The sequence below is a fragment of the Achroia grisella genome, unplaced genomic scaffold (assembly GCF_030625045.1).
Source record: "Achroia grisella isolate CSIRO2021 unplaced genomic scaffold, CSIRO_AGI_Agris_v1 utg17986, whole genome shotgun sequence".
In the NCBI taxonomy this organism is placed as follows: Eukaryota; Metazoa; Arthropoda; class Insecta; order Lepidoptera; family Pyralidae; genus Achroia; species Achroia grisella.
The window spans coordinates 19,128-36,175 of NW_026712681.1; the positions used below are offsets into that span (position 1 = coordinate 19,128).

The 17,048-nt window shown below is 31.1% G+C and overlaps 1 protein-coding gene across 1 annotated transcript; it reads left to right on the plus strand.

Annotated features, from left to right (window-relative positions):
• The first annotated feature begins 8,139 nt into the window (after positions 1 to 8,139).
• LOC131841498 (GTPase HRas) lies at positions 8,140 to 14,636 on the plus strand. Its single transcript, XM_059189819.1, has 2 exons — positions 8,140 to 8,775; positions 14,271 to 14,636. Exons 1-2 carry the CDS (start codon positions 8,380 to 8,382, stop codon positions 14,448 to 14,450), a joined length of 576 nt encoding a protein of 191 aa, XP_059045802.1. The 5' UTR covers positions 8,140 to 8,379; the 3' UTR covers positions 14,451 to 14,636.
• The last annotated feature ends 2,412 nt before the right edge of the window (positions 14,637 to 17,048 follow it).

A 17,048-nucleotide genomic window follows, 5' to 3' on the forward strand; every position in this document is an offset into this window, starting at 1 on the left:
CACCATTGTAGCTACAGGCCGACCAATCCGGGGCACTCGTGGGCGCCCACTTGCTCGCTATAAGTAGATTAAGTAATATATACGCAAGATATTGTGGTACCTACGATATGATACGAGGATGATTCGATTGATATTTAATAATTAATTTGTAATCATTTTGTAATTATTTACATGTATTCTGCAAGAATACAGTGTTGCAAGCTGGTCTTACAATATTGAATATTATGTGCAATATATTCAGCCTGTATATATTTCAAAAAAACATAGTGATTACCGGCTCAGTGTATAATATCCGTAGATGCGGAAAAATTTAAGTAGGTATCCAATTGGCTTGCTCAGAAGAGTTCTATTTTCAAATCAAGTTCTTGTATATTTTTCTAAATAGTTAAGTTTTGAATTCAGGCTAATTCAGCCAAGCTATTGAAATAAATGTACGTAGAATATTACAGTCCAAAAATATGCCGTGATTCTAACTACTAAACTATTACTTAAATCTTTTCACTTCTTTAAAATATTTCACGTACCTAATTAGATAGACTTTATACGCATCAGTCATATCATCAGCTACGTTAGATTACTAAAATAGTGCGAAACCCTATGTAGTTTATGGATTAACCATGTGGAAAATTATTTACATTCGCATAAAATATTCAAAATTTTGTTTTCGACGTTCGATGCAAGCGTATATCGACGAAGAGCTATTCCTGTCAGACCAATAATAATTTGTTTCGACTCTATGAAGCTGTATCATGCCGCCTTTAACTCTAATAGATTGATATTATACCCAGTGACACTACATACTACTATTGATAGGTACACACCTAATACATCGATCACGTGTTCATAGTTTATGAAAGGCTGAAAAAATACTTTTGAACAATACTTATCGATATCAAGTGGTCCTCGGTAACATTTGACAATAAGCATTTATGGTAGGTGTATGTGATGTACCTCTATAAAGATAAAGCCCTGAATTTGACTGAAAATAATGTTCCTATACAGACCTACGTATATATTTTCTTAAGTTACCCCTGTGGATCTTTAAGACAGGGAAAGACGCAAAATGGGTATCATCAATATTTTTAATTTATATTCCAAATTTAAAATTTTGTAAAATCCTATAATCCTACTCAACACAGTAAACAGATTAACATAATCACCAAAATTTTTACGTTTGAAATTAAATTATACTGACATTAGAATTAACTGCATATTAGAACTTCATATTTCGAATACCAAAAAGACCGGTCTTTTTTTTTTATAATTATATCATTTATGTGTAAAAAGTATGGAGTGACAATGCGCTAATTATTTTAAAACTAAAAAGAACGCGGCAAACCGTAGTATATGTAGAGCACCCATGACAATAAATAATATGCAACTTTAAGAATATTTTATGCGAATAAATTTATCATATCGCACCTCTAGATCTAAACAGGTATTAACTCAAAAAAACTCATTTTACAGGAAAGGCAAAAAACTGATTGCCAAGTCCCTGTGCTTTGCAGAAGTTTTTTTGTATAGATGTATGAACGTTAGTTACAGTTGGATATGATAAATATCAAGATTTTTGGATTTTAATAAAGGGTTGCATCTTAATATTGAATTTTTATAGTTGTTTCCTTATAGCATATCAATGAGGGTATATTTTTTGTACTATTTTTAGTTAAACCCATATTTGTGAATTTCGTTTTTAGTTGGCTCCCTTTTGTAGGTGCAACTTGTGCACAAAATATTATAGTATTTAATATTATTTATAATTAATACAACTCATAGAGTTATATGTGACCAGCAGTAGGGGTATATTGGCTCATGATTTAGCAATAAAAGAGTTAACAGTAATGAAAAATCAATCGATTAGGTCCAAACATATGAAATTGGCGTTTGGTAATTTAATCAAAATATGTATCATTGCTATTTATACACTTTTGCCATCTCATATTTAGTTAATTTTACTAAAACCATTCGGACGGGAATCAATAAAATTTTTGAAGGCTCTTTGGACAGCCCCATAGCAGTTGAATTTTTTGCTTTGCAAGAAATTATTCAAATTTCAAAAATAATAGTAATCCTTTGGAGCATGGTCCGGGGAGTCCGGTGGATGTCTTAGAAATTCCAATTCAAGCTCTTCTAATTTCATAACTGGCTGTTGTGCAGTGCGTGGTCTAGCGTTATCCTTTAGTAGCAGTGGCCTACGGCGATTGACCAGCCTCAGTTGTTTAATAGCTAGCTTTTCCATCATGGTTTGCAATTGTTGACAACACACGTCTGCCGTAATCGTTTGGCTAGATTTAAGAAACCAAACGCTCATAAGTAACTTTTTTGAGTTAATTTTCATTTGGGGCAGGATTTGGCTGGTTGATTAGGGTTCAGCCATTGCGATGAGTGTTTCCGATTATTGTACAAGATCCACTTGTCATAGGTAATGATTCGATCGAGTAACGCAGCAGTCTACCCGCGTTTGTCGATTTGCTCCACTCAATTCATGAGGGTAGTGGATTAAAACACCGTTTTGTCGCTAACACCGCGGCCTGCAGCTAATTCGGATTTGGTTTGCGATGTATCCGCTTCCACAATAGCCTTCAATTTTTCAGTATCAACCCTAGACTCCGGCCGCCCGGGGATCGTCTTACAAGCCAAAATTTCCAAATGAAAACGTTGGAACCAAAAACGCACTGTGTTTTCTTTTGAGACACCACCGCCATACACATAATTAATCCTTCATGCCGTTTCTGCAGCATTGGTGCCTCTTGGCGGAACTCAATGATCTCGTAAATACTTGTAAATAACGCAATATTTTCAGTTTTCCATTTAGTAAACTGAGTGGCACAAAAAAAATGAAAGATGGGAAAAACATATGTTTTACAGTTTTTGAAAATAATTGCATGAGTAAATAGCTGTATTGAAATTGGAATTTCTAACCAAAGAGGAGATATTTGAGATTAAAGTGGCCAGTACGATAAAACGCCAATTTCATATGTAAGGACCTAATAAATATATCATTTATTAGTACTATAAAAATAATTAGTGACAGTCTCTACTGGAATTATTAAAGTGTATATATTTTAACAAATAAAGCTGTCTCGATAACTAACACAACATAAAAAATATAGAACCTTCCGTTCAACAAAAAATAAATTGAAATGCACATCAAATAATTTCTTTGTCCATTTCTTTTGCCATATTTACTAAACACCATCCACGTTTCATTGTTTGCCTGAAATAGAAAGTATTTATTTATGTAACTTATTGGGTAAATACAATGTAAAATTAAATTTAAAAACCATAACCATTTATTTCGATCTTATTAGTAATATAGAAAAAATGTATTTGGCGGAACTCACCTAAACAGATCTAATTAGAAAAAATATCTTTAAAATAAAACTAAGTGTTTAATTGCCACAATGAAATAAAAATTATATTAACGTGGAATAACACTCTCTTTTTATGGCAAAAAATAATCGATATTTTTATATTTTCTAAAAATATTATTAGTTTTGAAAATGATACAACAAAACAGAATCAATTCTAAATGAAAATAAAAATTGTACTGACCTTACCAGTAATAGTAGTTCAACTCAAAATGTTTCATTAATTAACTCAACATTGGCTATCAAAATGGCGACAACTCGAAATAATGTTCCTTCAAATTGCAACAATACGGGTGCAACACAAATGACTCTAATTTGTTTACGCCGGGTACGTGCATTTCTATTGTAAGTTTGATACCAATTGGCATTGTCGCTGTTTTCGATGCGTCGGGGGTGTGGTCGCTCGTTCAACAAAATAGGTATACAACGTCACCTAACGTTGAATATGGGAAATAATTTTGAACCTGCTTTATTGGTCGATAGGTATTGAAATGACAAATTCGAAGATGTCCATAACCCAAAAATTAAGATTTTTGAGTTAGCTCCCTTTAGATCTAGAGGTGCGATATAAGTATTTAGATATACCTTTATTTATGGTGGAATTGAATTGTTTCATTAGATATTTAATTCTAGATTAATTCGATTAGATAGAAAATAACAGTTTAGGTAGGAATTATTATTAAGTATTAGGTATGAGCCTTCGATCAAAACGAGAACGAAAGGGAACATAACGAGATTAAATTTTAAATACTTAAAACTAGTATGAATTTGTCTAGCTCAATAGATATAAAAATATTAAATTATAAACCAACCTCATAATTTTTTTAAATGTTGTACGTACTTGAATTTCAAAGAACGATACCGCGAGAAAACGCATGAGAGGTACGGCTATCACATGATGACGTGATGTCCTAAGGGCTATCATCTTCAGGTTGTTTGCCAGTACAATAATATAAAAAAATATTACCTATCCTCATTCTTTCATCCTTCATCAGTAATTCAGATTCCTAGGGAAATCAGATGTCCTTTATATACTTATGAACGAAATGTGTAAGATTGAGTAATGTTAATATGTAGGTACTACAATTATATCCATAATACGGCTAATAGAAATTTACAAAACCATTTTAACTTTATCTGAAGTTCATCACTTTCGTTTTAAATTAAGAATCGTGGGTAAGAAAGGAAAAGATTGCAATGTTTATCTAGAATATGTTTATGGTCGTTTAACGTTTTTATGAACGAAATTGTTGTTTTCTTAATTTTGCATCCATATTCATGAGTGTTGATTGAATCTCTTTGTTTATATACTTAATACTTTTTTAATTTTTAATAACTATTTATTTCTAAATGTTCCTGTCCATATCTAAATAAAAAAACACAAAATAACTCTCCAAACTGGTCCTACGAGCCGGATCATGTTCATAAAATTGTTGATAAATAAAAATTATTTACTTTTTTGTTTGTAAAAATTAGTGACGCAATAAAGAAAGCAAAAAAAGAGCTGTGACAGGAACATTTAAAGAAATAGAATCATTATAAATTAGGTCGTACCTATTCGAGACGAATATTCTAACATTTCAATTGTATATTTTCTGTATTACGATTTCTTGCTAATAACTGCACACTAACATTTCCTTTAGACACAAATTTTTATTACTATATATGGGGAAATAAAGATAAACTTTCGCCTTTCGCGACAATTGTTTCGACTTCATTCGGAAGTCTTCCTCAGGCTGAGTGCGGTGTACATGTCGCACCTTGAGCTAAACGACTCAAGTGAAAGACGAAATCATAGTAAGTTAATAAACGCCCCGTATATAGTACCTAATAAAAACTACATTACCTTTTATCAAAAAAGAATGAAAGAAATATTAATGATCTTAACTTAAAAAGTATTTTTCTCTATTTGCACTAAGTAAAACTATTACTTACACAAAATAATATTAAAAGAAATGTATGTGATATTTTGCCGGTTGTCATATATTTTGCAAATATAATTAAGATTGACAGCTTTAATAATTAGATGTAAGATCCAAAGATACCTTTAAAATAAGTGATCCACTGTAATAAAATTACAAATCCCTCAATAATGTCTACACACGGTGCTAAAATTGGTAGCGACTTCGCAACAGTATCAGAAACGTTCTTAATAAATCTTGTGTGTAGGCAAATCGTTGTTTTTATACTAAATGAAAGAAGAGAAGAAAAAGAAAACATAATAATAACAATTACGATATATGTAGGTGCATAGGGCGTTAGTAATGCTTCGATATCACCACCAATTTTAGTACGCAAACTAATATATGTATTAAGATGCTAACGCATTTTTATTGCTATGTGTAGACGATTAAGGTACATATTTTAACGTCCTTGTTTATGGTAAAAAAATACTTCTTTATGTCATATATTTACTTTTGGTTTGTTGCTAATTCAAATTACTTTTAATATTAAAAAAATAACCGACTTCAATGAATAGTGGTTATCAATTCGGTTGCATTTATTTTTCGTGTTTATTACGTCAAAACTCCGTCATTTGAAGACGGATATAATTGTTTGATTGGTCCCATTGAAATTTCATCATAATCGGTTCAGTTATTTTGTGATTAATTCAAAACAACTGGAAAATACAGCATTCTATACTGTTTATTATCATTAGGTACATCTAAACTGGATAACACCGGCCCTTATCGTGAGATGATAATCATCATTGATCATCAGATGGTAATATGAGTAATGATTGAAGTCGGTTTTATTTTTGTTGTACTAAATTAATTATTGTATAAAAGCCTTTGAAACTGGACCAATTGTTGAGATAAAATATACAATATTTAATAGCCTTAACTACACACGTGCATTGAAACAACAGTGAATCCGCTTTCATGGGCTGAATTAAAAAGAACTGAAATAATTTTGCTTGTCTCTTATGAAATGACAAAGTGTAATGTCACCACATAACATTGAACATTTAACATTTAAGTCCAAATACCTTATGGATTGTACAATAATTACATTTGTATATATAGATATATATGCATAAAATTATTGTTTATATTAAATTAGCTTAAATAATAAATCTTATCACAAAGACATTATTGTTTTATTTATTTAATGTACAGAGTAACAAATGATTATAGAAATATTTATTAATAAAAAAAAGATTAACTAAATCTTGTGTATGCATTATAAACCATTCATCCTATGGTGAATATGAATGATTCTCTTATGAGTTACCTTGTGTACACAAAATAAGGTTCCTGGTACAAAAATATTTGAAGAATATTTTAGCTCAAGTAGCCTCCATAAAATTAGGCACTGTGTATGTTTATTAGCCATACTAATTGAGTTGGAGATAGATACAAGCAATATAAACTTTATAAATCTAACACTATGTCAAGTAACATGAAAAAGGTTGCGGGTAAAAGCTGGTCATAAACAAATCTCAATTTATACATAGTTACACAACATATCAACAAGTAACTGCTCTAGAATGCTTGATAACCCATTATCTGTGTAATTATTATAAAACCAGAAAAATAATATCAAATAATAGACAAACATAAATTTGTACAATTTATTAAATATTACAACATTACAGCTAAAATTGGAATGACTCGATCACCACCTAAGTCCCTTGCCATGCAAATCCTTTTCGGCTAGGTGAATTTCTTGTTGAAGCTCTTTAGCTGCCCGCTCACAATTATTGAATGTAAATACACGGTACAGTATAACTGTAGGTGCATATATGGCAAACAACAAAATGAATATCAAAGGCGAATATAATATTAACTTCATATTACTTTCTATTAGTGGATGCTTCACATATCCAGCTATCAATGAGTACCATACTGCAAATACAGCAGATATACCTGATATCCATTCCAATAGTTTGGTCATGATTCTGAAACCAGAGACAATAATAATTTATTGCATCAAATATGGTATATAAAATGTCCAGTTAAAAATACAATATGAGAATCACATCTCCTAGGACTATACAGCAGTCATGCAACACATTTATTATAATTAAATTTATGTCAAAATTGGCGTTCTAATCAATCATATTTTCATTGACTGTATATTTCCAAAAGCTATTTGAATATTGTAGTTTTAGTTTTAACTGTTGCCATAAATGATTATCACAACTTTGAATAGAAGATAAAACACTTAAATTTTAGATTTATGTGTATTAGTTACCTTATTTAATAGCTTATCTTTATTAAATTACTAATGGAATGCTGCTCAATATATATTTTATTACCGATCAATAATCAATTAACTAATCATTAATATACAATAAAAAATACGGCATTATTCTTTAAATAAACTAATATACACCAAACGTGTTTAAGAATTATTTATAATACAAAAATAAACAATAAATAAAAAAATTGAAATAGGTTACAGTAATACCTGATGACATGACAAATCCTATGTCAATGTCAAATTTCGAATGTCGCATTGACACTGTATATATGACAATGACAAAAGAGGAAACCAACATTTATATAACTTTATGGTAGCTATACATCTATGCATTTAATTTAATTACATACTTTTATATACTTATTAAATTTTATAATAAAATCATTTATTAAAATATATTGTATTATCTCTATACTTGGCTTGTAAAATTGTAACCACAACAGCTAATGATAGACAATTTTGTACGTGATGGCTGTATAGTGCATATCATTGCCCGTAACGTAGACGAGTCAGCATTATGTTATTTCCGGTATAGACATAGAATGATCATAATAAAAATAATAGCAACACTGACTCTTGTGTCGTAAAAGGGTGAGTGAACCGCCTCATTGTTATTTATTGCATTTGTCTCTAATAATACATTAATTAGCTGTTTTACGGATACAGCGAGTGCAATAACATAGGTCGCGACAGCCATGCCGATGTGAGTAATATACAAGAGGTGTGGCACGTCGTTGGGGCGTTGTTTCTTGGTGCAGTGACATTGTTGGTGTGAAAAATATTTTGCCTATCTCGACGCAACATGACCGAGTACAAATTGGTAGTGGTAGGTGCCGGAGGCGTCGGTAAATCCGCATTGACTATACAACTTATACAAAATCATTTTGTGGACGAGTATGATCCTACGATTGAGGATTCGTATAGGAAACAAGTGGTAATAGATGGTGAAACGTGCCTGCTGGATATTCTCGATACGGCGGGCCAAGAGGAATATTCCGCGATGAGGGATCAGTATATGCGGACGGGGGAAGGTTTCCTGCTGGTGTTCGCGGTGAATAGTGCTAAAAGTTTTGAGGACATTGGCTCGTATCGAGAGCAGATCAAACGCGTGAAGGACGCCGAGGAAGTGCCCATGGTGCTGGTCGGGAACAAGTGCGACCTGCAGGCGTGGGCGGTCGACATGACACAGGCCAGAGAAGTGAGTATTTATCATACATTCATACTACCACTAATATTGACCTTCAGTTGTTACAAATAATGATAGTCAGTTGATCACCAACTAATGCACACATTAGTTTTATTGTCAGCAATTCAATAATTTCATGTAAGTAATCTCTAAATCAGAAGTAGGTCTCAATAATGTCTGCTAAAGAATAAATAATGTTTACACATGTCAGGAAATAACAAATAATGATTCACCAATAAAAACACAATTTATGTAATACAAATGTGCCTCAGTACATGCAGACATGGTAAGACATGAAAGTAATACTATTTGTTAAATTAGTATTTATATGAATTCAAAACAATATTGAGTTGAATAATGTAAAATTTTTGTACTTTACCAGCTATCCTGGTAAACATGGAGTAGCCATGTAAATTAATATCTCTATTAAAAAAATTGGGGCTGGTGGTAGAAGGGTGCAAAATTTGATGTATTTATTTTATATTGTAAAATCATAAACAAATTTTTTTTAGACCAACCCTTATCTAAAAAAATAGATAACAACCTATTTTATGACCTACTTTGTATGCATATAAAATTTCATCAAGTTTAACATTCCATCCATCCAACAGTCACAAATTTTGTATATTATGAAGATAGCTTTATAAATTGCAATGTATGTATGTGTGTGATGACTCCAAATTAATATGTTAAAATAAAACATTGTTGTTAAAAATATATGAGTAAGGATGCCCTTATCTCTGAAGGAGATCTCTTCCAACCAATCTAATGTAAATTAAGTGAAGATAATTAAGTGTTGGTATTTGGTCTACATTTTCAGACTATAAAGCTTTCTAATATGACTATTGTCACTGCTATTAGAAAGTAGAGAGAATAGAACAATTATACATTTAAATATAATTTCAAAATTCCCACTCATGATGTGTAGAGTTCAAAAACATTGTGTGTTGTGGCTGCACTATTATATATAACTGTTCATGATTAGAGTGTAGTTCAAAAACATTTTTTTACAATATCACACTTATTGTTAAATAATAAGTGTAGTATTGTAAAAAATATTTTAAAAACCTTTAGTTTACAAATTTCTATTTTAATTAAATTTCTTTTCCACTTAAACAACTTAACAATATACCTATATGCATATGAATATAAATACGGTACATACACCAAAATAACAATTTTTGTCTGTCTGTCTGTTTGTTCCGGCTAATCTCTGAAATGGCTGGACTGATTTTGACGGAACTTTTTTTGGCAGGTCGCTTATGTAATAAGGAATAACTTAAACTACTTTTATTTTAGAAAAATAAAGTTAAATTCCATGATGCGGATGAAGTCGTGGGAACAGCTAGTTATATATAATCTAAAAAAATCTTGAACTCTAAAGTGCTTAGAAAATGGATTTAACTCTGCTTTCTGATCACTTTATTTATTTATATTTTTTTTAACTTCAATGTTGTATAACAATAATTGTGTGTATCATATTTTTTTATTGTCACCCTCATTATCATAATTTTTTATCAAGAAAGTTAATTATATGTAGGTACCTAAATATAGTTAGTCTGTGTAACCAATAATATGAGCATTCACATTAAAATATGATTCTTCTGTGCATTTTATCCCATAATACACACAATACAAATAAACATTTGTGGACTTAACATGATATATGGGGACACACCATGGGGCATATTCTGCCAGTCAACCATAGGTGTTCCAAAGAATAATAGTGACTTATTGTACTTTAGTTTTTATTATTTAATAACATCATTTCAAACACAAATGTGTGAACAAAGCAATTACCATGTCATTGATCTCATTTGATACTGACTATATTAAGTTAGGTAAGTAAGATGAATTGACTCAGTAATAAAACTATCAAATATTGTAAAATTTAAATTAATTTTATTACTCTCTTGAATGACAGACAAGTATAATAGATATAATAAAATTATTAATTATATAGACAAAATATATAAGTAAAGGAAATTAGTGCCTGTTTGTTATATCAAATTAACAACTTTTAATTAAATGTATATGAAAGTACATATACTGTACTTACATGAAAAAGGCAATTTTAAAAAATATAAATCAAATTCCATGTTTATGTCCCGCAACTTCTTGTGAATAGAATTCATTGTTCTATAAAAAAAAATCTATAAGTTTTAGTTACTGCCTATGTTATAGGAGGAACTTAGCTACTGCTAGTGAAAGTCCTGGAGAAATCGGTCCAGCTGGCTTAAAGATTAACAGGGAGAGGCAATAAAAATCTCAAATTATTTGATGTAATGACTATACATAATTTCATATGCATTTAGTGAAAAGCTATTAATCTAAAATTCCAAACAGACCCTTTAATGTTATATATTTGTATAGATGTGAAAGTTAGTATGTTAGGATGTTATGATATATTCCTTCTTAATAAAAAAAATTTAGATATGTAAATCTAGAACATGATTTATCTTTGTACCAAAAATCATTATTACATGAAAGAATGCCTTTCCTTCTAATCATCCCATATTAGGATTTTCTTGCTACTTGCTTTGTTAAACAATATCCAGATGAGAAGCTAAAGGAGGGTTATAAAGTCCAACTGACATTACATTATTCGGTTGTCAAGCAGCCAATTTTCTTCTGGTTTAAAAATTCTATAATGGTTAAGGCAGTTGTGTTATGAAGCCTAGAGACAAAATTATACTCTCTCTTGTGAACTGTATGATTTGATAAACTAAATCAGTATAAGAATGTTATGTGAGATGTGATCACTTCTAATATAAACCAGTTGCATCAAACTGCACTTCTTTTGATTCAACAAATTGTTATTTATTTCTGATAGTAGTAAACACAGGTTATTAATCAACCTATATTGTAGGCCAGTTATCTATCCTCTTTACTATTTCTTATATTTTTATCATCATTGCCTTGCCTTTATCCCATTATTTGTGGTCGGTGCAGTATGTCATTCTCTTCCACTGATCTCCATCGGTCGTCATATCTGAACATACTCTTCTTTTATTCATGTCATCTTTCACACAATCCATCCATCTTTTTTTAGCGCGTCCTCTCCCTTTCCATCCACCTACATTCATATAATACTTTCCTTAAGACATAATCCTTGTTCCTCCACATACCAGCTCAATCTTCGTCTCGTCTCAAATCAAATCACTTCGCAACTTGTCTATAACTGGCGCAACTTTCAAACTTCCTTGTATGTACACATTTGGTATTCTGTCATTCCTGTTTACCCATTCATGTTCCTTATATTATATCTTATATCACATTTTAAAACCAATTGTAAACATAGTAACCTTTGTAGGATCAATAAATTTCATTTCATTTCAAATAATAACCAATTGTGAGTAATGTTAATACATGTTTTTATTTGTTTTAGACAAATCTATAGAATGTTGCACTTACTTTGTTACCTTAATTTTTTTTTAATGATGATAATGGTATGGTACACCTGCTTGCACTAAAGGTTTTCACTGCTGGAGCACCTGTGGAAGATGATAAAATTAGATTATAAGTTCAGATCAGTTGGCCTATCTTGTCAAATTTTCCGAGAATTTGTCATAATGGAAACCATAAAGGTAACTGTGTAGAGGTCAACCTGACATGGTCCACATTACTAACAATTCCCTTCTCTACTTTTGTTTATAATTAGACATGACAGAGTAGGTGACACATAGTAATTAATACATAAGAGCAACTGTTGTCTGATTAAACATTGTATATGCCTGCATACCTCAAATATTATGTCAGTGGACTGTTATATATAATGTATAATGAGAGAACTGATATAAATTTGTTTAAAACTGTTTTTATCTTTATTTATTTAGAAGCTATTTAGGAGCACAAAAATGGGCACATTGTTTGACATAGCTTCTAAATTCATTACATATGTTACATTTATATTATACTATCTACACGCCCCGGCTTCACAATTATTTAATTACTCTATCTATTGCTAAAAACTGCATTAAAATCTGTTGCGTAGTTGAAAACATCTAAGCGAATAGACTGCGGAAGCGACTTCATTTTATACTATGTAAAGATTATTACGTGTAAAGTGTTAGATATATCAACTCTATGTACTAGTAAAGTATGTATTATAATAAAATAACAGCTATATAACATTAATTTAACTATGTCTCTAAACAATTCACTTTAGCATTTAAAATACAACCAGCACATCCTGTGCTCAAAGACAGAATGCCGTGGCTTTTTTTTTTTTACGGACTACTCTAATGCTGTTGGCCGTAGCTGGCCTTACAGCTTCACCGGAGGTTACAAAAACCCTCCCTTTTATACAAAGAGGAAGATATGAGTGGGGGTTATACGCAACTAGTTTAACGATACTAAGTAATAATGAAACCTACCTTCTTTTAATATAAAATATCAGATTTTTCGACAATATCGATGTGAATCCTAACAAAAGTAATAATAATATTTATTATATAAACTTTATTCAGAAATAAAATTTTAAAATAGTGATAATATTAGGTAAGGGAGCAGTTTTTTTTGACATGGATGATATATATTTATGAATGATAATCTAATGATGCACCCGTCCGCGATAATGGTTTACCCTGGCAAGGCATTGGTGTAGGACGATAAGATGAATAGGAGAGTAGCCCATCCTGACAAACTCGTGTTGCACTGAACCATGTGAAGTTCAACCTGACATGGTACATTGTTAGCAATAAGATCATTAGTCCACATTACTAACAATCCCTGGCCCACATGGATGATATTGGAATGGTGTACCTGCCTGTGCTACCAGCATATACTGACGGGACACCACCCATTCGTCGGTATATAGGTATTGATGGTTGAGCGAGAAGTGGTCGTCTGGCCCTGTAGGACTGGATTAAATTTCAAGTAATTTAATTGTAACTAGTACTTAGATGCAATTGCAATGCAATGCAATTTTTAACCTTTATGTATTTAACGCAGTCAAGTTAGGTCATAATGTGTAGGAACCAAATTAATTTTCTTTTACCAGTTAGCAAATATTTTACAAATTATTGTATAATAATAATATCTCAGGCATTTCTCGCGTTTTGTTGTCATTCCGTTTACAAATAGGGATCTATTTATTTGGGAACGCTCTCGGCGTTTCTCAGTTATGAGTCTCATGGTGTCGGTTGAATATTGTCATTAATAATAATAACCCCAGGAAAATTCACAAGGCCCCATCTAGTCTCAAGCAAAACAGAGCTTGTGTTATGGGTACAAGCAACTGATACAAATGCGTAGATTTCTTTTTTGTAATACATAAATTATATGGAAAACACAATATACTGTATAACATATAATATACTATATATACGATACAAACATTCATACTTATGAATAAGTAAGTAAAAATTAAATGTGTTTACCGTGCGAGAATTCGTACCCGTGACTGCGGAAGTACGGCCGTATGTTACGCCGCTAGATCACTGAGGTCGTCGTTGTATGTTATTATAACATCTACAAAAGCTAAAATTTTTCTTTATATTTTTCAGGTGGCGCGGAGTTACGACGTGCCATTCGTTGAGACGTCAGCTAAGACGCGGATGGGGGTCGATGATGCGTTTTACACTCTAGTCCGCGAGATCCGCAAGGACAAGGAAAGCCGCGGTAAAAAATATAGGAGAGGAAACAAAAGGGGTTCCCGGGCCCCTTTCAAGTGCATACTACTGTAAAATATAATTAATGTGCAACTGATATTTATGGATATCATCTATTAGAGTCCATTGAACTTCGTTTAGTACTCCACTCGCAAACCATATCCTAGTGCTGGAAATATTGCTTAATGGTAAGCTTGTATTGATTATATTAAGACTAAATGTTATTGTCAATAACATTTTTTTTATATATGACATTTGATAGTTCATTGTTGAAACAATAGGTATATAGCCATTTTATTTCTTGTCTATGGCCTGATTATGTTCCATCTGTTGCTGACAATTCTGTTTTGAAATGTCACGCCTCTAATTTTTGTAATTTGTATTGTAAACTTCTGAGTATAGTGGATTTGTTAAAGTTGGGCTCAAAAGGACTTGTATTCAGAGCCGTAAAACATAAAAAATATTGGCGTTGAAAGTTTTAATTACTCTGTAATTAATTGTAATTGTACTGTCATTTGACGTACAAACATCTTCAATAAACTGACAATTTACAAACTTTTAAAGTGAAGTTAAGTCAAATGGTACTCAAAAATTAATAATACAATGTTTTTTCACTGACTTTAACGAAATTATCGAAGGAATCTTTAAATACAAATATAGGTGTCATATAAAGGAATCATTTGAAATAGAAATTTGTTGGTAAACAGATTTGCATAATGTAGTCACCCAAATCTTTATCCTTTATTGTCTAATTAAAATTTTCCAACATTTTCAGTTAGAGCAGAAACAGTTCAACTTGTGAACAATGTTACTAGTGACACTATTTCATTGTCAATAGTTTTGTGATGATTACTCTAAGCTTTATATATAAAAATTTTGGCAAAACCATATTGGACAGATAAACAATCGGTCAAATATAGCTTGATTTAAGTATGTTTTGAAATAAAATCTTACATTATTCAATTGAATTAATAATACCTAAATTATCTAACATTTGTGTTACTAGATTAATATATAAAATAGTCTACATAATTGTTTCTGATAATTGTCTATGGACAAAATTTCTTCTGGTAGTTTTCATAAATGAACACGTAATTAAAGTGTTAAATCTTACAGAAAAAAATATAATCCCCTAATTAGTCTAGGTGTTTCTAAAAAATTGGGGTTTAATCTCTATGTGATGAATATCCGTAAACATTAGTTACCTGCATGCAATGCATATTTTTATGCAGTCAACATGTTTGGCTGTGTAATGAGTACATTTTGATAGTGAAAGTCCCATCCTACGGAGCTGACTAAGCCAATGGGATGGGATGAAGGCTTGAAGGTGGAACATTGGAGATTGGGTTATGATCTGCGACAAAATACACAATTTTACTTATAAGTGCGGCATTGGACTGCTGTACAGTATAGAATGCCAGTCCTGCCGCATTATGTCACATGTGAACGTAATTTACTTAATAACAATCATGTCACATGTTTATAATAATAGTAATTGCAATAGAATAATGTTCTTATACATAAAAACAAAAGCTTACAAATCTATGTTAACTATTAGTCTGGTTTGTTACTTTCTTTACAATTAAGTTAAATATATTGAAAGAAAAAGACAAAACATACCAATAGTTAATGTTACGTTTGACGTTTTTATTATTAAGGATGTCAAATTAATACAAAGACGTGTATATGTATATATATAAATATCTAATGAGTACACCGTGAAAACTCAATCTCTATCACATTCACCAATATCTCAAGGTGCTATTAAAAGACATAGTACACTTGTAGTAAAAGTTCGAATTGCCATATGTTTTATAATAATATCAACTTTCCGAAGTTGAATATTGTACACATTATTGTTAAGCTTGGAACACTGAAGACTATTACTACTCTACAATGTTAGATAGGTAGATAAATGTCAAAACCGTTTCGCGCTAAAATATGTCTAATTTTAAATTTATGGTAACATTCAAAATAACCTAAAAATCGCGTTGAGGCTTAGCCGTTCAAAAATCAGTTTAATATTTGTTTAATTAATAAACAGAAATAAATTACACATCCAATTAAAATAAATTGATTATTAATAATTTAGCAAAAGCCCAAATAATACTTCTAATCATAAAGATTGCCTGCACGCAACGTCGCATCGATTTTATTATTTTAAAAATATAATCACATAAAACCAAAAACATAATCAGTACGTAGGGAAACTGCGTTCTACTATTAGATCACCGGAAAATCAGGTTATGCTGTATTCAGAAGACCAATGTTGAAGAAGATGTATGAAGATAAATAACATTGTTTTCGCTAGATATAATTCTGAACAGTGACAACTTAACTTCGCCATCTTGTGCCCCACTCTCGAAAAAGTAGTTAACATGTTGAAATGAAATGTTAACATGATCCTGATCTTAGTACTTTTATTTTAATAAAAACTAGTACAACATTTTCTGTTACGACAGTAATTTAACGAATATGGCCTTTAGTATTATAGTAGAAGAAGTCGGACATTCAGTCTAGGTTATCAACATTTATGAAAACATCATAATATTGTAATAAGGTCAATATAGAATTTAAAAAAAAAAGCAAATAATTGTGTTATTGTTGCGACGTTGCGATGACAGCGAGGCTTTTGTTTAACTTTCTTTCCCGCGTAAATAAGCACGCAGACTA

Bases quoted from the DNA above. Each gene is read 5' to 3' on its own strand.
- LOC131841498 (XM_059189819.1), top strand. From the start codon at position 8,380: ATGACCGAGTACAAATTGGTAGTGGTAGGTGCCGGAGGCGTCGGTAAA. The intron at 8,776-14,270 runs GTGAGTATTTAT...TATATTTTTCAG, and splicing joins ACATGACACAGGCCAGAGAA to GTGGCGCGGAGTTACGACGT.